General features: G+C 39.1%; 1 protein-coding gene across 1 annotated transcript in view; it reads left to right on the top strand.

The window, feature by feature from the left end:
* Positions 1 to 22,667, top strand: part of grm2a (glutamate receptor, metabotropic 2a) — a 43,579-nt gene extending 20,912 nt beyond the window's left edge. The window contains exons 3-6 of the mRNA XM_059328969.1: positions 10,467 to 11,304; positions 12,868 to 13,931; positions 20,294 to 20,471; positions 21,494 to 22,667. Coding sequence (XP_059184952.1) covers positions 10,467 to 11,304; positions 12,868 to 13,931; positions 20,294 to 20,471; positions 21,494 to 21,567 — 2,154 coding nt within the window. The 3' untranslated portion in view covers positions 21,568 to 22,667. The remainder of the gene's footprint in view (positions 1 to 10,466; positions 11,305 to 12,867; positions 13,932 to 20,293; positions 20,472 to 21,493) is intronic.

Genomic DNA, 22,667 nt, shown 5'->3' with positions numbered 1-22,667 from the left:
TACGCGTTCTTAAAAAAATGGTTGCTAACAAGTGACTAAGTGAGACTACAGTGGTTGTCGGGGACATTAAACTTAATCAAGCCGGACACGCACAGGAACTCTCTCAGAAGCCCGTCATGTTTTTGAGAGATTAGGTTAATAAACAATTTATAAGGTTATGGTTTCGCTAGCTTGTCAAAACCGCTGGTTAGCATCAGAAACATGTGTTAGCCACAGAGTTTATTTTCTGCAATGATCCAAAATCCAATGCAAAAATCCTATAGGCCAATTCTCAATAGACCCCATGGTGATGCTACTACCGTGTTGGCTGACAAAAATACGTTATTTAATTTGCTCTCTATTCCAGTAAAGGTGCAGATACCCTTACTTCAATACCGGTTCCTGAACAATGCCTTTTCTAATACCAATTTTATGAAATCCATTTTAAAAAATAGAAATGACAACATCTGACTTTATTGTACAAATCTTTGTGTTTTATTTTTCAGTTCCTTTACAACATCTAAAAATGAAACAAGACACACAGATGAGCCTCATCTCTGTGCGTGACGTAGTGTTTTTCCTTTATGACTCTACAATGTGTAACGTTAGACAGCCAATCTTCAGCATTATTAGATCTTAGTACAAGCCTCTCTGTACGCTTTTTGCTCACTGTGACGGATGAGATTTACTTCTTCGGTATTGAATGGCAAAGCATTTTTCGATACTCGATACTGGGGGTAGCGAGTACACCATTATCTGTGTCTATATCTGTTCAACCAACAATCTTTACACCGTATGGGTGGAGTTTTAACTGGGGAATTAGTAAATCAGAAGTTAATATTTTAAGTTTGAAATATATATGGGTTGATCAGAAGTTGATATATTTGTTATTGATTAGAAAAATATTTACCAGCCCGATTCAAAGGAAGTTATAGTTCACCATAAATAACAAAATAATTCTTCCAATTCAGAATTTCGGGTGAATATCTACAAAAACAAAGATTTATTAATTTGAATATAAAATATATTGTCTTTTTACTGTTTATAATGGAAATATGTCACAAAGGATTAGCAAATAATTGTTTTCTATAATTGGGATTGTTTGGAAGAACCCCATAATAAGCTACAGATGTTTTTGATCACAAGAGTAAAAGAACCCAATGAGAATTTTCCTTCATCACAAGCACAGATTTTCAGATATTATACTCTGATGATGCTCGTACTTGTGAAACGTACATTATCTGTACGAAGGTGATTCGGCCAGTGCCTAAAAGTGGTTTGGTACACAGTCCTAGTTCCAGGGTATTTGGATGAGAGCTCTTATTCTCTCATGGCACCTTTGTGGATTTATTCAAATATTTTAGCACACCATCTGAGATGTGGTAATTTTTACTGATAAATGTGACAGAAGAAGACACGTTCACGAGGATGCATTCTGCAGTTTAAAGATATAGATTCTGATATGAACACACTTGCTTGACATTTGCAGACTAAACTGTGTGAGCAGAATAATAAAGTCAATTTATGGGCTAAGAATCTCATTTTTTTCCTCTCTTCCCACAAACAACCCTATTTATAGAATCGTCTTCATCCGCAGGTAGACGGTGCCAATCTCTGGAGCACACATGAGTCATACAAAGGATTAAAACATGGGTACACACATGACAGAATTCATGCCGGAGAGAACAATAATGATGAAACGTATCAGTAAAGCTATGCAGTGAAAATGCATTATTCATGGGTAAAAGTAAAGAACGTGCTCCCGAAATGGTAAATAATTCACATATGATTGGATTATTCAGTGGGTTGGCAGAACCCACTATTTGCGTAGTTGAAATACATATCATGACCACCGCTCATTTCCCAATATCAGATATGAACGAGAGGATGGGTTGAAGACAGTTGAACCCCAATTTGGTTCGTTGTGTTTGTGGATTTTTAGTCAACCTTATATGTAACAGGTTTACTGCTGGACCACACTGAGCATGTCTGTGAATGACGGGACAGAGCCAGGTGTAAAGAGATGTCAATGCACAAAGTTGCAGAGGAAAGAAATGAACTGAATGGAAGCAGGCGGACGTCAAAGCTGAGTTACTGACATTGTAAATGAATGGAAGAGCAGCGATAGCTTAACATGTGGTACAGTCTGAATGGTTGTGTGACTCCGGGGGCTTTGAAAGACTACTGCAGCATAAAGGAGATTCATATCATCCAGCAGGATGAGGGGGCAGGATAAAAAAACATCCTCGCTCTAGGTATCCAACAGATCATATTTCCACCCTGATAAAGCTGTTGCCAAGCAACTAAATCATAAAAAATAAACTAATAATGATCCGGAGCATACTATACACTATGCATGCACTGTATGTGTGTTTGCATGTGTGCACTGCAGCGGGCTGTATATGTGTGATACTGAGTGTAGCTAAGGACTGCTGCTCTGGGAATACAGTGTTATTGCTGTGGAAGCACACTGAGACAGTCTTCTGGGAAGAGCAGATGGGCTTTTCATGTAGAAAAAATCATGACATCTCTACAAAGTAGGCCTGATATTTCCTGGACCAGGCAGGACACTCTCGCAGTCTCTCTCAGTCTCTTATTTTCTGTACATCTCCAGCTCTGTTATTCGACTATTGCCCCAACTGTGCCTCTTCTCACATTCTTTCTTTCTCTCTTTCTTGTGATGGAGATGTGATGCACTGTGAAATGAAAGTCGTTTTTAAATATCTATACTGGAAAATTCTACACTTCTGGCATTTTTAAAATCAGCTACAATGAAAATGTTCATAATATTTTTTGAGATATACAAATTTATGGCCTTTTAATTCCCCCCCCCCTGATGTATAAATAGCTTTTATGTTGTGTTATACAACTGTATTCTGACATTTCACATGGGCAGTCTGAATAATTTGAGCTCATGGTGTTGGCTGGTGCCTTTGGGGTATCTGTGTAAAAACAGTATATGACAGCTAAAAAGAACATCCTGTTATTCGGTGTCTCTGTGTCAAATACAGCTACCAGGTCCTGTATGCTCTCATTGCTTGAAAGGAAACCACTTTCTCAGTAATCTTCTCAGTAACAGACCTTCCAGTACAAAGCCCCACTGGGGGACTTCTTAATTTTGTTAATTAAATAAGGTGCTGTCTGATGCCGGATGATCCCTAAAGCTGAATGTGTGGGATTGTAAGCCATACTGTGTGGCTAATCATAACTCTTTATTATGTTCTTGCAGTTCAGTGTTATGAAAGAATCAGATCTCTGCTTTACATGTAATCAACAATTCCTACAGAGTGGAACGAGATTTTGGGTGTTGGTGTTCAGAACCAGCTCATGCTTAAGTCTATATGCCTAACCCTCCTCCTGTTCTTTCATCTGTCTTATTAAAGTGAGAGAGGCCATAAAAAGGCTGACCATTTGGCTGCTTTTAATGTAATGTAAAGCTTTTAATGTAAAAATGTCACAAAAATGCAAAAAATAAGAAGATACAGTCCTGGAAAAATGATTAGACCAGCCTTATTTTCTCTAATATCTTGTTCATATTAATGCCTGGTATAGCTAAAGGTACATTTGTTTGGACGAATATAACAATAACAATAACAACAAAAAAAGTTCATAAGAGTTTAATTTAAGAGCTGATATCTAGACATTTTCCATGGTTTTCTTGATAATGATTTTGGTTATTATCAAGAAAACCATGGAAAATGGTTAGATATCAGCTCTTAAATTAAACTGTTACAACCTATTTTTGTTGTTATCATTATACTTGTCCAAACAAATGTACCTTTAGTTGTACCAGGCATTAAAATGAACAAGAAATTGAAGAAAACAATGGTCTAATAATTTTTTCCATGACTGTATAGTGTAGCTGACACCAAACCATATCGTATTGAACTAGAATGGCACTCAGAGAGTGCAGACCTCTGTCAAGACCACAGGTGCATTCATGTACTCCTCAAATGGTCCCATGTCCAAAGTTGGAAATTCAGGTTCATGAGCTATAAGGCGTAATGTAGAAACCACATTGACGCTACTAACAAGATGTGTTGTCTTTTATTGCTGAGTTTTTAAACAACACATTGATAGCAGTTTCTAATTTTGGCATATTTGAAAAAAGATCATGTAAGCCATGAAATATGGTTGGGAAACTAATTTTAAAAATTATTCTGACACCACATGAATGCCACATGAGTGCTCTATCCCACAATGTTAACAAAAGTGAAAACTAATTATTTCATATCTACCCTGTGGTTCAGATCTGCTTCAACATTTAATGGGTTCTTCCGTGGCCAATGCTACACTCTTCTGCCAAGTTTTAGTGGGCGAGGTAGTTAGAATAGATGTTACAGGTTGCTGAGGAGTAAAATGAAATGAGTAAACAATTGCATACATGTTATATAAGTGCCTTTTGTAGTAACGGATATTGTAAGACACTGACTGACTTAATTTACTCTATAACTAAAATATAAGTTGCTTTATCTTCATTTGCTTGTGCACACACATGCATACTTACATTATCTTATTTACAACAGCAGAGACAAAGATGCACATACAGGTCTGTTTTTATGTTGGACATGTTTCTGTGCCCACAAACTGAATTCTTTGCAAATCAGCAAGCACATTCTCACAGCCTCCTGGAAACCTGCAGCTGTCGGCTGGAAGACACAACACCCTCTGAGACCAAATTGCTGAACAGCAATGTTTGCAGGATATAAACTTGCCACAGATGCCCTAAAAGCACTGCACATCTCTCCCCTCTTTTGGCCCAGCTTTTCTGGTGTAATGCGCCTCATTCCTTGAGCTCTTCTTGTCTGCTCCTCTTGTCCTCTAGTAATTTAAGCTCCAGGACTTTTGTGCTCCTTTGAACCTGTTACAGCTGAGATTCTTGAGTGAGTATTTCCATTCAGCTGTAACCAGATAGCGAGGGGCCCCTGGCTAAAGGTGCATCACTATAGTAAAAATATGTCTATCAACATATCAAATATGATATATGAGTATAAGTGGTGGAAAAGAAGACTTGTTCATGGAATCCATATCTCCATAATTCTCCATATCTGCCTCTTAATATCTACTCTCTACACTGACACAGTGTCAGTCACAGGCTTTGGCAGATGGGAGGGTCTTGGCTTTTCATATAAGCCATGCGAACATCTATATAATGATTTCCAATAAGCCCATTGTGTTGGTGACACATCTGGCACTGTGCTTTATCACCTCAATAAACCACATATAAGTGGATTACTATACTGGCAAACAGCTCCCTTTAATACCCTGCAGAGAAATTGCTCATTCACTACCACGTGTATAGCGAGATTTCAGCAAAATGTTTTTTTTAAACTTTTATACCTGTGTGTAATTACCACATTAACAAAACTATGCCAAGCATTTCCCTTTGTCTAGTCCTTCTGCTTTGAATGTTTAATGCTAAGTTGTACCTAAACTTACACGCATATCTGCCGATATGTTAATGCACCAACATGTGTTCTCTGTCAAGAAAGACTTAATGCTCAGAGATAGCTAACACCTTAAGCTTAAGTATCACATGCAGTCTTGTTGGCCTGGATTCAAATCCCACCAGAACCTGCTGTATCTCCCCTACAGGAGCCCTCTCAGCCCTTCCGACTTGTCTTTGTGTTCAAACATACCAACTGCTCACCAGAATGTGTTCTTGAACAAAAAATGTCCAAGACAGCAATTTTATGAAGGTGTTAACTTATTTAAAACCTCTCACTGTTCAGTCAGCATCTATCCAACTAATCATCCTCAAGCAGATGTATCAGATATCTTTCTTACCATTTTCTTTAGGTGAAACTGTAATTGCTGGTTTCCACTGGTTGAATGTAAATAAGTGCATTAACTAGAGAGCTGTACTTAAAATTTTAGGTTATTTAATTGAGTATTTTCATTTTATGTAATTTCACACTTTTGATCCACTAAATTTCAGAGGCAAATTATGTACTTTTTTCTCCACTTTATTCAACAATCAGAGGGGATGTACTCAGTTTGTTTCGTTCACCTGTGACTAGCGAACTGAGCTATGAATGACTCACTTGGATATAAGAGGTAACCGACAGAAAGGGAGGAAAAAGTCACAATTACAAATCCATCTGCTACTTCAGCACCATGGACATCGCCATGGATTTATATTTTTCAATAAGTCAGGCAGTCTTGACTAACACATGTTACCCCTGCACTCTTTCTGCTACTAGAGGGTTGATGTTAACAGTGAGGATGGATTTTGTTTATTTTGCTAACAAGAGAGATGGCATCGCCTCACAAATCATCTTCTGACTACATTTACCTTATAACTTTGCAGATTCAGATAAATAAAAACAAGTTACAACGACCCAGTATATTATTGTAGATTAGACTACTGAACAGTAAAAAGTAATTAAAATGAACTCTAACACATTAATACATTACTAGTTATAATCCAATACTATTATATATGGGGTTTTTTCTGAGTGCTATTCTGCATACTGACTTATTTTACTTTTGGTACTTTAAGTATATTTTGATGTTCATAATTTTGCACTTCTACTAATGTATGGATATTAATGCAGGAGTGTATTTCTACACTGTACTGCAGTAATGACCACTGCTTGTTCCTGGATAGATTTTGACTTTAAATCAGGGTTACATGTCCTTAAAAAACACTATTTTTTTGTAAAAAAAAAAAAAAAAAAAAAAAAGGTCAGGCAATTCTGATGGACAGTTTTCACTGTAAGTACTCAAAAATATTGCTTCCCATCTTTTTAATCTGGGCACATGTTGAAGGAACCTTATATTTTCTTAATAGGCAATACATGATGATAAAATGAACTTTGTCATCAGGGACTTCCATTTTTTAGCACAGAAACAACAGAGAAAATGTTATATTAGGAGTGAGTTCTGGGTCTGGATTTGAAAAAATTTTTGTCAGTGAAAATGTATAATATTCTCATCCATTCCACTATTATAATTTCTATAATTATCAGGTGATATATTTTATGTATGTTGCACCATAATGCTGAAAGCAAAGACGAGGTCAGAGTTCACACAACTAAATCCAAGACTTGAAGTGGCCTCAATATAAAACAAACTGCAAATAACTTGAAAAGATTTCAAAAGCAATTATGAGGGAATTGTGGAGAAACACTTTATGAGAATTTGTCAGGAATGGAATAGGTTTTGCATTATTTTAAAATACAGAATGAAGTGATGTGAAAATAATAATTCAGATAATGTTCATGTGACACTTGCCACTTTGGATCAGACTCTGATTTCTTCCTAAGAGAGCGAGTGTGCTGCTGCCAGCTGTTTCACCACATGTTGAGAAAGGCTGTCAAAGCGGTTCAAGGAGGGAGGCAGTTTAATGTAGAAATGTGATTATTAGCCTGTCTGCATAATCAGGTTTCATCCAGCTGACCTGAAATTCTCAGGGGAAAAGCAACCTTTGAACTGATGTAAAATGCTCACTCATGTGTTTCAATAATCTAGACTTTCATTTAGTTTTTTCCACTTGCTGCACCACAGATGAGTCAGAAATAGCTTGGTTGTCCAACTGTTAATTTTGTTCAACATTCCCTCTGTGTGACAATGTTTGGGGTGGTGGTAAAAAATCCAGTCCAGTCCTGATTGCGCTGTTGCATTTCATTTTTCTGTGAAACGTTCCCTCATTAATTCCAATAAATCTAGTGGTCTGGAAATCACTGCCATTGGCTCATTTAATATTCATCCCCGCAGAACAACAAAGATCCCATGATTAATATCCGTTGAGGCACATCACACTAGATTTATTGTGATGCCTCGGTGTTCTGCCCTCTTTTTCAGTGAGGATACATACTAATCAATTAAAAATCTGATTATCTCGTTTGACTTGACCTGTCTGTTAATCCGTACCAGGAGCATTTGGTTTAGATTTGATGTATGCTGGCTGTCAAGTAATTTAACAATTTTTGCGACCAATACCAGCTATTTGCATACCGGCTACTGGAAGAAATATATATATATATATATATATATATATATATATATATATATATATATATATATATATATGTGTGTGTGTGTGTGTGTGTGTGTGTGTGTTTTCTGTGTGTGTTTTCTGTGTGTGATAATTTCATAATTTCCTATATTCATGGCAGCTTGTTGTAATCCCACAGCATAGTATATGAAGCATCACATGATGATCAACAATTTTCAAACGAGGGATGCACAATATGGACTTTTTTCAGCTGATACAATAACCGATAATTACCTGCTTCTTATGACTGATACAATAATATAACTGATCATTTGTATTTTAAAAAGAAGTTCATAAGATGGAGTGAGCAAAGACGTTTAATTTAATATTCCATAGCTCTGACCAAAGATGACATTACTATTGTTAATAAAAACAAAGAATAGTTAAGACTCTTCAAATGTTCATTTTTTTTTTCTAATAAAGCACACAAGATTTCAAATTTAATGCTTTGAAATAATTTGTCAAATCATATTGGGCTGAAACACGTTTTTTTCCTTGCAGCAACAATACAACACAATATTGGGCTCATTAATTCATAAAAATTCAAAGTTGATGCATTTGAATGTGAGTTTCCTCTCAGACTTTCTCAGGAAGGACTCATTGGCATTCAAGATGCCGTGTCATGAGTGTGCTGGTGTGAGAGCCGGCATTAAAGTCGACCAGATTTAGGTTGGCATCCTCTTGACTGATCAGACCGGCTCCCCTTAGGCTTCCACAGAAGTGCCTGAAGCAAAAACTAGTCAGTTGCTGCTTCTGCACACTGCACAGTGTCACGACACTGACAAAACCGATTACACAGAAAACGCAAGTTTCAAGATTCTTTGATACTTTGACTTCCTTTCACTTCCCAATCCCTGCCCTCAACCCCTGTCTGTCTCTCCCTGTCTACTCTTCTCTCCTTGCACCAGCAGAGCAAGAACCTTCTGAAAATATGTTCATTTTTTTTGTACAGTAAATTGTGTGCATTGTGGCTACACCTGTGGCTCTTCCGTACAAATACAACATTATTGACAGTCTTATACATCAAAAAGATGAGGCAGCAATCCCAATTATTGGCAGATGCAGGATTCGCCACTCAGTCAGCAGGAGAGTTGAGTTGTGAAAAGCCCAGCAGGGATCCAGTGAAGAAATTAGAGACTGAATGGGGTGAGACTAATTGCATCTGCAGGGGAAAAAACACTGTGTAGCCAATTTAATTTATTTATTTAATGATGAGCAATTAAAAAATTCCCACAGTATGCAGGTGTATGTTTTCCATGTGTAGTGTCATAAGTCAATTATCTGTTTTCCAACTAGTATTTCATTTAAATATGCACATTAAAGCGACAGTTTTGATTTTTGGAAGTGGGGTCGTATGAGGTATTATCCACAGTCAGTGTGTTACCTACAGCAGATAGAGCTCAGCACGCCTGCAGTGTGGAGGACCAGGCAGGAGTCCCGCAATGTACCTCTGAGGGGAAAATGTAGTTTAGCCACCTTATAAAAAGACCAGTTAAAAAAATATATATTTAAATTTTAGTGTACACTATATCTGGAATAATTTATCAGCTTTACCTTTCAGTCAGACAGCCCTTTCCTTTGGCACTACATTTTCTCACCCGTAGAACTGTATTCCTACACATAAGTGTGTGTGCCATGGACTTTATCGCAGAGACTTTGGTTGCGCAAGATTAGTCATTATGCAATAACATAGAATGAGAGCCAAAAACTTTTAATTTGCTTCTTCTGGTGTAGGAAGTTGTTCCCAAATGTATCCTCAGTAATTTAAGGGAAATCCAGTCCCACTCATAGCAGCAGGAGCTCCAAGCACAATTTATTTTAAGCACAATTTTGTACCTATATGACTATGCAAAGGTGCTCCAGAGGGATGCTTCCTAGAATATTTAACATTATATCAACAGATTCTAGAGATAAATATAACAAAAATATAGTAGATAGCTATAATTATCAGAACTGCATGTTTCGTATTAGTCAATTGCTTGCCATTTAAATAAAGGACAAATAAAATGAAATAAATAACTAGATAACAACAATTCTAAATCACCACAAGTATTTTTTTCTGAATTAAATTATTTAAATAGGCGGATATTGGAAAACACATATGCAGATACTGATATGTCTGTGATTGTCTAATATTGACCGATAAAACTGGCCAACTGCCAGTCTGAATCTAATAATCATTCATTTTTATTTTCTTGTGTTTGTTGTCTATTCCAACCCTATCTAACCCAAAGAGATGATCTGTGGTGAAGTACAGCATGGGGTAGTTGCAGTAATGCTTAGAAATACTTAAAATCTACTGTTGGGAAAATAGTAGTGCCAGAGGAAAGGGCGGTCTGAAGGCAAGGTAGAAAGATGAAAACGGAGCCCCATTGCTATAAATCCAAACTATCCATTTAATACTTCTGGTACCCGTAATCAAGGTTTGTTGAGATTGTGTGTAGCGTGAAGTCACAATCATAATCACTCCGGTGTCTTTTTATCCCAGGTGGCCAACCTGCTGCGACTCTTCCAGATCCCTCAGATCAGCTACGCTTCCACCAGCGCCAAGCTCAGCGACAAGACCCGCTATGACTTCTTCGCCCGCACCGTGCCCCCTGACTTCTACCAGGCCAAGGCCATGGCAGAGATCCTGCGTTACTTCAACTGGACGTATGTATCGACGGTGGCGTCAGAAGGCGACTACGGCGAGACTGGCATTGACGCCTTCCAGCAGGAAGCTCGCGCCCGCCAGATCTGCATCGCCACTTCAGCCAAGGTGAGCCGCTCCATGAGCCGCTGGAGTTACGAGAACGTGATCCGCTCCTTGCAGCAGAAGTCCAACGCCAAGGTGGTCATCCTATTCACACGCAGCGAAGACGCCCGCGAGCTTCTGGTGGCGGCCAATCGCATGAACGTGACCTTCACCTGGGTGGCCAGTGACGGTTGGGGAGCGCAGGAGAGTGTGGTGAGAGGCAGCGAGGCTGTGGCCGACGGGGCGTTCACCATCGAACTAGCCTCCTATCCGATCCCCCAATTTAATGACTACTTCACTTCCCTGCACCCCTACAACAACACCAGGAATCCCTGGTTCAGAGAGTACTGGGAAAACCAGTTCCAGTGCAGCCTCCATGACCTGGGCTGTGGGAAGCACTCACTCCGCGAGGCTCAGTTTCAGCCAGAATCCAAGATCATGTTCGTAGTGAATGCTGTCTATGCAATAGCTGCCGCCTTACACAACATGAGGCAGGCCTTATGCCCCAACTCCACCAAGGTGTGTGAGGCTCTTAAACCTGGCAATGGCAGGAAGTTTTACAGGGACTACATTCTCAAGGTCAAGTTTGAGGGTGAGTAAAATCTTAATGAACAAAATACTATAACAGCATTGCTCAACAGATTTTCATAATGTAAAGCTGTTTCTTTTTATGCTTTCATCTGAAAAAAACAAAAACCTCACGACTACCAAAGCCGCAATCTTTAATTTCCCCGAGTGCACGCTGCATGCTCTGTATGCTGCCAAATTAGGTTATCTCAATTTAGATTCATTCTACCCATTCATATGAAATGTTGAGTTAGTGCAATTCCACATGTTTGTACACTGCAGCTGCAGATAAGCTCTGTAATTATTCAATTTATGAAGATAAAACTATTACTTTGCCCTTGTGCTTGCAGGCTCCATTTATTTTTTTCATGCATCTTGACTAGAGAAGCGTTCTTCAATTTAAATACTGCGGATGCTGATCATGCAAACATTACTTGTCCACAAAAGCACCAAACATGTAACAGTCTTTAAATCAACACATCCCAAATGACAGAGCCAACAATGCTCTCACTTTAGTAAATGAAAGTGAGAGCATTTGATTTATGGAAATACTGACATTTTCATTGATGGAAGATAGAAGTGGACCAGGGTGCTCTTATCCAGCTGTGCCTTTCTGCTGTTCGCAATTTGTGGAAAAAAAACCCCAAACAAAACAAAACAAATCTAGAGACCTGGATTAGAGGCCTGAAATTAGTCAGTCGCTGCAGGCAACATAAAACCTTAAGGAGAAAACACAGAAACAGACATAATACAGTAAATGTAAGGATTTTTAATATTCTATAACATATAACATAATGACTGTTGAATATACAATTCACAATAGGGACATAAATCTTATCAATCTCAAATATTATTAGTGCTGAAACTATAAGTCAATAACTTATGCAGCTGATCTGCAAAAAAAAGAAAGAATGGCAACTTAATTAAGAATTGTCATTATTTTTAACCCAAATCCCAAAAAGACATTTTCAGCTTCTTAAATTTTTCTTTTCTACCTGTTATGGTAAATTTAAATATGTCCCTGTGGACTGTGGACAATTATCATGACCATTTTCTTTTTTATATATTAACCAGTAAATTGAGTGATAATGAAAACAATTTTTAGTTGCAGCCCTAAAAAAGTACTTAGTAATTACTATTTCCTATGCAAGACCCTGCACTGCTGTTTCACAAGGAAAATTGAACATTATTTTATATAATGTACCAGCTGTTTTGAATTTCCAATATCAGTGTTCAAGCCAGGAACTTCCCATCAGACTTAACAGACTCAAACTGTGACTTCCATCATGTAAATTGACAATTTGCACCTGTGTCCTGTCACAGTCTTAGTCGGTACTGTGAAACAAATGTCAGCTGAGACACATAATAAGCAAAGAGATAAATGTTATTTGAGACCGTATAGCAGAAAAATGTGCACAAGTTCACGGTACAAAGCCCACAGTCTTGTTGCTCCAAAAAAAGTCAGTCAAAAATGTAACAAATGCTTCGGCTTTGCTTTCACAGTTTTTATATCCTCGTTGCTCTTTCCATACAATGACCCCTTTCTACCTGTTATTTTCCAACACTCTTGTTTTCTTCTCACCTTCAGCGCCATTTCGTCCACCAGACACAGAGAATGTAGTCCGCTTTGATGCCTTCGGGGACAGCCTCGGCCGCTACAACATTTTTCACTACCACAAAGAAGATGGACGTTATGTCTACCGTAAGGTCGGCTACTGGGCTCAGAGTCTGACCCTGAACACCAGCCTGATCCCCTGGGCTGGCCAGGTCGCGCCAACCTCCCAGTGTAGTGACCCCTGCAGGAAGAACGAGGTGAAGAGCATGCAGCCTGGAGATGTGTGCTGCTGGATCTGTATCCCCTGTCAGCCCTACCAGTACCTGCATGATGAGTTCACTTGTGCTGACTGCAGCTTTGGGCAGTGGCCCCTGGCCAACCTGACAGGCTGTTATGATCTGCCTGAGGAGTACATCCGCTGGGAAGATGCCTGGGCCATTGGACCCGTCACCATTTCCTGTCTGGGGATGATGTGTACGCTCTTCGTCATTGGCCTCTTCCTCAAACACAATGAGACACCCGTGGTGAAGGCCAGTGGCCGTGAGCTCTCCTACATCCTTCTGCTGGGAGTGCTGATGTGTTACAGCATGACCTTCATCTACATTGCCAAACCGTCCACGGCAGTTTGTACGCTGCGTCGGCTAGGCCTAGGCACCTCATTTGCTGTGTGCTACTCAGCCCTCCTGACCAAGACCAATCGCATCGCTCGGATCTTCAGCGGGGTGAAGGATGGAGCGCAGCGGCCTCGATTCATCAGCCCGGCCTCCCAGGTTGCCATCTGCGGTGCTCTGATCTCCTGCCAGCTGGTGGTCGTGGTGGTCTGGCTGCTGGTGGAGACCCCAGGAGTGAGAAAGGAAGTAAGCCCGGAGAGGAGAGACGTGGTCACCCTCAAGTGTAACAGCAAGGACTCCAGCATGCTCATGTCTCTCACCTACAACTGCGTCCTCATTATCCTCTGCACTGTCTACGCCTTCAAGACCCGCAAGTGCCCCGAGAACTTCAACGAAGCCAAGTTCATCGGGTTCACCATGTACACCACCTGCATCATCTGGCTCGCTTTCCAGCCTATTTTCTACGTTACTGCCAGCGACTACAGGGTGAGTTAAGTTCAGTTTTACGTTCTTTAGTGAGGGCATGTAGTAAAACAATCACAACCCATGCTTCTCATATCATTTCCTAAATCCTAAATGAAATACACACTGTTGTTGTGATTTGTATTATAAAGTTTTGTTTTCAAATGGCTTTAGGTTCTCAATCTGAGCAGAATACATCCTCGCAGATAATGACTTCTTTTGGGCTTGAATTTGGATTTTATATGCATGGAATCACAAACTAATCTTAGCCAGTATTGATTCAAAAGTCAGCTGTGTCTGCTTTGCCCCTGGCTCTTAGGGATATATATTCTTTATTACTGCATTGCTTTAATTCTTCATAATTAGCTGCATACTAAAGATTGTCAGGGGATCCCCAAGATAAGAACTTCAACAACCTTAACTTACCTTTAAATTTTAAATATTAATGAAGTGAGAGTAAATTATAAAATATTAATGCTCAAGTCATGGAGAAGTGAAACAGGCTACCAAATATCTAGTCGCTGAACAATTCACACAGTGTATTCTAGGTTTTCTAAGAACAGAAGATACATAAAGAGGCAATGTATAGTTAAACTGAAGTGAAATGGAGGTAAAACACAGCAACTCATTGACCATTTCTAAAACTAACCCTAGAAAAGATAAGCTTTTCTACAAACTACTCCACATGCAACAATACCTCTAACAAAATAAATCCCCCCAGTGTTTAACACTGATTTACTTATGAGGAATAAGGCATTAGATATATAGATAGATAGATAGATAGATAGATAGATAAGTAGATAGACAGATAGATAGATAGACAGAAAGACAGATAGATAGATAGATAGACAGATAGACAGATAGATAGATAGACAGAAAGACAGATAGATAGATCGATAGATAGATCGATAGGTAGATAGATAGATAAGTAGATAGACAGATAGACAGATAGATAGATAGATAGATAGATAGATAGATAGATAGATAGATACGTAGATAGACAGATAGATAGATAAGTAGATAGACAGATAGATAGATAGATAGATAGATAGATAGATAGATAGATAGATAGATAGATAGATAGATAGATAGATAAGTAGACAGATAGATATGCATGTGTGCAATAGTAAACAAAGCAGCAAAAACAGTGTTCAATCTCTGGCCCTGCAGAATTAATACTGGCGGTGATCAGCAGACAGAGAAACATACTGTACACTGATTTGTTAGAACTTCAGAGAAAAGGGTGTCCTGAGTCGTGGGCTTTTACTCCTCTGGGATCTGAACGGCGTGCAGCAAGAGAGAGGCAGAAGGGAGAAATAGACAGAGGAATACCCCTGACACAGCCGCCTCTGCAGAAACATGGAGAAGGCAGGCAGGACCATGAGGACTGAACGTCCCTGTGTGTCCCTGTGCGTAGCTGTGTGGAATGGAGTGTGAAAGAGTGTGATGCTGAATCCCAGCTGTGCCCTCTGTCCTGGGACTACAGTGAGGCTCAGAGGAACCCTTCCTCTCGGCCCTCCAGGCAACACGAGCAATTCACAGCCAGAACGGGCTCATCAGTTAGACGCAAAGCTCCCCTTTGACCGATAAATAATTACTGAAGCAACTGACTTGGCACAGTGTCTCTAGTTTTTCACAGGCAGGGACATATTACTAGTGTTCTCTCAGTTTTACACCACTTCTCAAATTGTTGTCACAGCCTGATGCAAGTCTCCAGCTGAATAACAAATACAGATTTGATTGTGGTCTGTCATTAAATGTTAAAGTATACTAAATACTACTGAGCCGTGAATAACACATTTGATTATCATATGAAAAATTGAAGATATTTCACACACCCTGAGGGAGAGGGCTCTCCTCATATGCCAGTGCTGGTCATCTCATCTCAGCAGCAAACACAACTGATTAAACACACAGCACTTTTGTGAAAACACTGAAGGCTACAGAAAAGTATTGCCTGTGATCTTTACAAACACTGCCTGTCGCATTAACATCTTTCTGGAAACCAATCTTTCCCACATAATTCTCTGATTTATTGGCAGTAATGTACTATACTATTCATAACTTTCTTTCTATTAGGCAGCAGCTCCTCTTCCACATTGTTCACCATGTTGCACCGCCATGTGTTTGTACAGTAGCCCAGAATGGACAACTCAAACACTTACCTTTCCCCATATTTATTTTTTACATTTTTTTTTTTTATTTCTTTAAGGCCACTGCAGATTCTCTACAAGATCTTCAACCTAGACGACAGAATAGACCATTTGTCAATATCAGCCGTAGCGGCACGAATATGCATTTTGCAGCTAAAGGTACCTCGGTACTAAAAATAGGCAGCAGTTTTGCTGAATTTAGGCTAAAAAACCACTGACCTAGGTTTAGGGCAAAAAAAATTATCTTGGTAAGACATTATAAAACACAGTTTAAAAAGTAAATAAACGTACGTAAATGCCAGAAGTGAAATAGTTACGAAAGTGACATGAGCCATGGATATTACATTAAAAAACGGAGGTTAAGTAAAAAGTAATTTACCTTTGTTTTCACATGGGACAGGAACCTGGTTATCCTGGGTGAAAGTCCGCCATTTTTTTTACCCATAAAGCGTAATGTGAGGTGTATTTTAAAAATAAATAAATTGCAAAATCGCAGTTTAATATCAGAAAGACACTAACAAGACGGCCATACTTTGGCAACAGCGACACAATAAACAAGTCTCTTTGTGAAAAAACTTTTTCATGTCAAAACGTGACGTATCACGACTTTCTGTGACCTGTTGCTTTGAGTACAACCACACAGCTGCGCCAATGCGGCAGATTATTTACATACCGTTAACAGTCCCGGGTGTGACACTGTTGATCTGCATAGCACTGCCGTGGCTCAAACTAGTAAGTATCCATATCCAATCACAGGACGCGTAAATGTCACGTTCAACGTGAGGCCAGCTAGAGGGCCTTGCTGACACAACTCGTGATCTGATTGGCTATCGCAACTATCTATCAACTGTATTTGCCCGTTCACTTACAGTGCACAGACGCCCGCATTGTTGATTCTGAAGGCCCGGGCAGATTTCATACAGCCTGGCAACATAAGATAGCTGAATTCTGATTGGATAAAAACTCTAACCTAAAAACAACAGCACTGGAAGGAGCATAATATGACATGAAGGGAATATGAATACTTTTAGATATTTAGGGAAAGTATTAGAAATTAACCTTTATCATAATCATGATCATGATTTCTGGTTATATTAGGCCAGAAGAGAAGGCCTTGCTGGCCCTGACGGCCCACCACGCCAATAAACCTACACATTGCTTCTTTAAACTGCTCACTGAATTCAAAACCATATTTTTTTTGTCTATAGAATGCTATGAAGCCCATTGATGCTGCTGCTCACACACACTAGTGATGCGTGGATAAAATCTAAAATAATTGTATAAATTAATGTACACATAATAATATATCATATAGTATAGTAATACTACAATGTTTCAAATGAAAATACTTAAACTATGATCACTGTAATGTAGTTCCTTTTCTGCAGCTTAGGAGGAGAATATTTCCAGCAGCCCTGTTGACACTGAAGTGGCTGAAGAGAAGTGCTTGTTGCTACTTCAGACCGACTGACTTTTAAAGTCATCAGATTGCTTTGCTCTTCACACCACACTACTTGTTGCCTTGAAGTTGTTGTGGTTTTACACTGCTACACACACAAGATCTTTCACCAGGAGGAATGGCAGATGAGTAGGCTTTTTATGGTGGTGAGAGGGTCAGCCGTGGGGACGCATGTCGGCTGGGTTTGAGCTTTATACAGTCTGTGCTTCAAGCTTATTAAAAGATATCACAGTTGTGGGCAGTTGGGCCAAAAACTGACCAAGCTGCATTCTGAATATATTAATGATTACTTCAGAATCATCCATCTTCCACCTTCCCTTTCTCTCCTTTTTTCTCTCTCAAAAATAAGCACTTACAAGGACACTCGTTCTCTCATTTTTTCGATCTCAAACACACAAACCACAATCACAGCGCTCAATTTTTCTTCTCTCAACCCGTGTCCTGTGCTCTCACTATAGCTCCCAGACAGACTCCACAACAGATCCAGTTATTTAGCCTGCTAGATATCTGGAATGTGCCGGCGATGCATCGGCAAGCCCTTTGGCTCACATCTTTGAACAGTTCACACATGGAGATAGTTGCTCAGGGGGGGTGAGCACCCAGCCGATTTGCAGATTTGCCTCTGATCTGGGGCTTTTGTCCAGGAGCTCAAAAAAACGACGAGGGGAAGATCAGGGTTAAAGTCATGTAGTGTGAACTAGGATGGAGGAAGTTTAGTGTGACTGCTGACAAAAAACAATAAATAATGATATTAGAAATAAATTTAACTCCTGTGTGAACTGCCAGGCCTACACTACTGTATTTTAACGTTGGTCATAATGGTGGTACTTGGAGGGCATAATATTTCATGAGATGTTATGAGGTGTAAAATCTTTGAGAAGCAGTGCCTCAGAGGAAATAATGCAATAAATCTAGCAACGTAGCATTAGTGGAGGAAATACACGAGTTCTTGATCAGCTGGTGAAGCCAATGTGGATCAAGGATGACTAACTCAAATGTCTAATTACAGGAAAAACAACATCGTTCCACTTGTGACAAACTGGTGAATCAGTGAATGTCTTGTGGGTTTTGTCAATTCAGCATCCATGTCATCCTACCAAGGCTGTCTCTTGGATGGTTCATGCAATAAAGCTTTTCAATAAGTGTACAGCACGAAGCCCAATAAAAAGAGGAATCTCATCTCCGCTGTGAGGTTCTCTGGAGGAATAAAGCTACCTGAAAACAGACATTATTTATATCTGAAGCAGCACTGCTGTATTCGTAAATAAAATAATACCTTCAAAGGCCAAACAGAATAAAAACAGAGACAAGCAGAAACCGTTGTAGCCCTGCTCTACATCCTGTTCTCCACACTCCAGCTCAAGACATCTGGAGAAATATAACTGCAAAGGCATATTCCTTGTCCTCTGCTCTTTCAAAGCAACATCATGTGAATTATTAAAACCACTTAACAGGTCATTTCTATGCGGTACTGTCCCCGGTTTTATTCAAAACTATTTCTGAATTAAGTAGAGGACATTTAGCCTCTGTGCACAGTGTCAACTGTCACCTTGTCTTTGTATATAACCAATAATAACCATGTAGTCAAATATACAGGTCAGATATACAATATAGTAGAAGTGATATTGTTTTTTTTTTTTTTTTAATTTACATCTCAGCCCAGAACCTGAGCACATCGGTGTGTGTACTGTATTTCAGAGATGGCATGAGGTGAATTTTAATGTTGAATCATCGCACATGACAACCAACAATACATGATACAGAGATAGATTCAGTGATGGAGTACACTATGACCTTATGGATATCTTTATGAATTAGTGTCTAGTTTGAATAGTGTCGAATACTAGTACATTATTGTGTATTTTAAGGGTGGGAAAAACTGGTAAACATTTATGAAACATAAGTAAACACTATTCTATCATTTAAAATTGGGTAAACTGACTTTGTGTCACCCTGCCTAAACTAATGGCTGCTGTTTATTTGCTATTATCATGTTCTCTTTGTTGCAGAACAGTGTGTGCACAGTGCAATACTTGGTGCCCACATTATTTTAATACCAAGATTAGCATTCAGGGTGAAAACAAACACCTGCTGTGCCTTGTGAAAATGGGATGCACCTGCCGCACACCACACGATGCCGGGCTGTATCCTGTTATCCAGGAAAAAACAAAAAAGAAATCTGATCTGAGATTGGAAATGAAGGAGCAGACCGATGACACATAGCAAGATGTGGGCAGGGTGAGGAGAAGAAGGAGCGAGAGTTAAGCAGTTGATTGACAAGCAAATAAGGAGGTTGTTTAACACCTCTCTTTAGCAGTTCCAGCTGATAGCTTCCTGCTTCCTCCTCTGTTGCACCTGGCTTTGATTCTTAATTATGAAAGATGTCTTAATCATTTATTTTCTGACTTCTGAGCCCCTTTCTTATTAAAATGAATGTTTTTGCACAGTAAAATGGTCCTCAACCCTGATGCCAACGCTTATATAATTCCACACTTGTTGAGTTCATTTACCTTTTTCTGGTTGATGTGAACTTCCATATCAGCTCCATGGATCAACAAACACTTGAATATACACTGAAAATATCAACCTCAACCCTGGGACTTGAGCTGTACCAGAACATTCACACTGTGAAATTAGGAGGTGGTTTTGAGGGAGAATTTCTCTCAACATTTGGCCGTCCAGATTTCACTTTACTTTTTTGTTGCATAAAAGTAAACTTAAACCACTGAGTAATACAGTATCTGTGAATTTCGCACCTCTCTCTCCTCCCCCAGGTGCAGACAACCACCATGTGCATCTCTGTCAGTCTGAGTGGGTCGGTGGTGTTGGGCTGCCTGTTCGCTCCCAAGGTCCACATTATCCTGTTCCAGCCGCAGAAGAATGTCAGCAATCTCAGAACGGCCACCACCCGCTTCAGCGTCACCACCGGTCCAGGCTCCAGTTTCTCTCAAGGTACGACCTGATATTCAACAACAAAATTGCACCTATTTCAAGACCATAGCCAAAAACAGTAAAACATAATATGAATTTCTTTCAGTTGATACCACTTACTGAAAATTACCAGCACTTCATGACCATTACCCATAAGATAATCGATAATTTCACAAGTTTGTATTTTTAAAAAAACTTCATAACCTGCTGTTTATGCACATCTTTAGGTAAGAAAGGCTAAGATGTAGTGCAAAGATGGATGATTTAGTATGACATAGCTCTGGCCTAGCCAAGTCTTACTGACGCCATCTATTGTAAGGCAGTGTGTAGATGCTGCTGTGTTTGTTTCACCTTTCCATCCACCCTGACCTCCTCCCTATGGGGACTTTGTTGCTCTTTATAACACACGGTTGCTCATAAAGTTGGACTTTCCATGAAATGATTGTGACAATGTGATTTATTCTTGACAGATATCAATCAATAAATCAAACTTTATTTATATAGCGCTTTTCATACATAGAAATGTAACACAAAGTGCTTTACAAAAAAAAAGAATTAAAAACAGACAATAAAATGACAAAACCCACACCTCCCTCCCCCACATACACATCTGTACGTACACACACACACGCACATAGACAGGCACGCACACAAACACACACTCAGACTCACACACAGCACATATTGAATGACAGTGATAAAGTGTACATCTTCTCTAAACTTTATTAATCAATCTCTTCCAAACATATCACAATGAAAATGATAAGCAAAAATGAAAAGCAAAATTATTCCAATTTTATGGGCGACCGTATACATTGCCTGACTTCCCCCTTGGTTCCATCATAATTTCTACGGCCACTCAAGGTCACTGCCAAACAATGAATGTAAATAAAGGTCATCATAAGCTTCTGTTAATAAGCAGTTTCTAAGTATCATACTGCTGATTCATCGGTAAGCAGTTGCACTGTGGAATGTGTTATATTGTGTTTCTGTATTGTTTGTTTGATCCAAAAGAACTTTTTTTTCTTTTTAATTTTTTGCAGCATCAGCCTCCAATGTTGTTCCAACAGTGTGTAACGGACGAGAGGTGGTGGACTCCACAACGTCCTCCTTGTGAAGATCAGCTGAGTTCCTTGCCAAGCATTGTAAACAGAGTTATATAATCACTAGTCCTGAATCAGGTGTCTCAGATATTAAAGAGGTCATACAGACGATTGTCCTGACTTTGTTGTCCTCAAAGTGCTGTGAGTACAATGTCCCAATTATTTCATTTTGTTCTTTGACTCGTAGCGATTTGAAATGAGATGCCAATAAAGTCGCATATAGCCCTTGTTTTTATTGAAGATTCTACTTGCAACAATGGAGTAAATTATAGTAAATCTGTTAAATGTAATATATACAAGACGTTTTTAATGTAGATTTTGGTGAACCAGTTTGTGCTTTCTTGTAATTTATGTAAATAAAATGTGTTTTTTATTAATACCAAAATCACTTATAGTCTGAACATTTATTTGAACATCACCGTGACATGCTCATTCTGAAGGATAATATAAACACAAATGTATTGAGGTGTTGATTTGCTTGGCTTGACACTGTGAACATTGGGAAAAATGGAATAAACCTTGCCATCTTAGTAACCTGCACGAATTTGCCAAACATGCTGTCATACTAAATTGTTACATGTCATATACACCTGCCTGACTGCTGCTGCAAGCAGATAAATACAGACAGCAGACAAATTCAAGGAAAAAACTGAATAAAACAGTGAAACACATCAAATTCAGATCTTTCCATGCACCAAGGCTCACAGAAATGGTTTGATGTAGGAAAATGACTTGATAAAATGCTCTGGCCTTTACCGTCACCAGAAGATTTTGGATCAATGTGTAAGTCAATGCTCCATAAGACCAAATGATATACCATAAACTTTCATCTTCAAATCTATTTAGAGATGTCAGTTACTGTCTCTGATACATCACTGGCTATGTTTTTCTTTCTATGTTTGCTGTACTAAAGCCTCTCTTGCAAAACAGATCTTGATCTCAATGAGATTAAATGAATGTTGTCTCAATATGAAGACACTTTATGCTTTTTTTTCCTGCAATTTACCATCCACCTGTGTCTATAATAAGCTGAATTAACTGCACATGCATGGTGCTTTTCAATCTCATAGGACAAAGCAATTTACACTTTTTACTTTGCCTCTCATTTACCCAT

The sequence above is a fragment of the Centropristis striata genome, chromosome 3 (assembly GCF_030273125.1).
Source record: "Centropristis striata isolate RG_2023a ecotype Rhode Island chromosome 3, C.striata_1.0, whole genome shotgun sequence".
Taxonomy (NCBI): domain Eukaryota; kingdom Metazoa; phylum Chordata; class Actinopteri; order Perciformes; family Serranidae; genus Centropristis; species Centropristis striata.
Note: the sequence above shows the minus strand (reverse complement) of the source record. Positions and strands in the feature narration are given on the sequence as shown.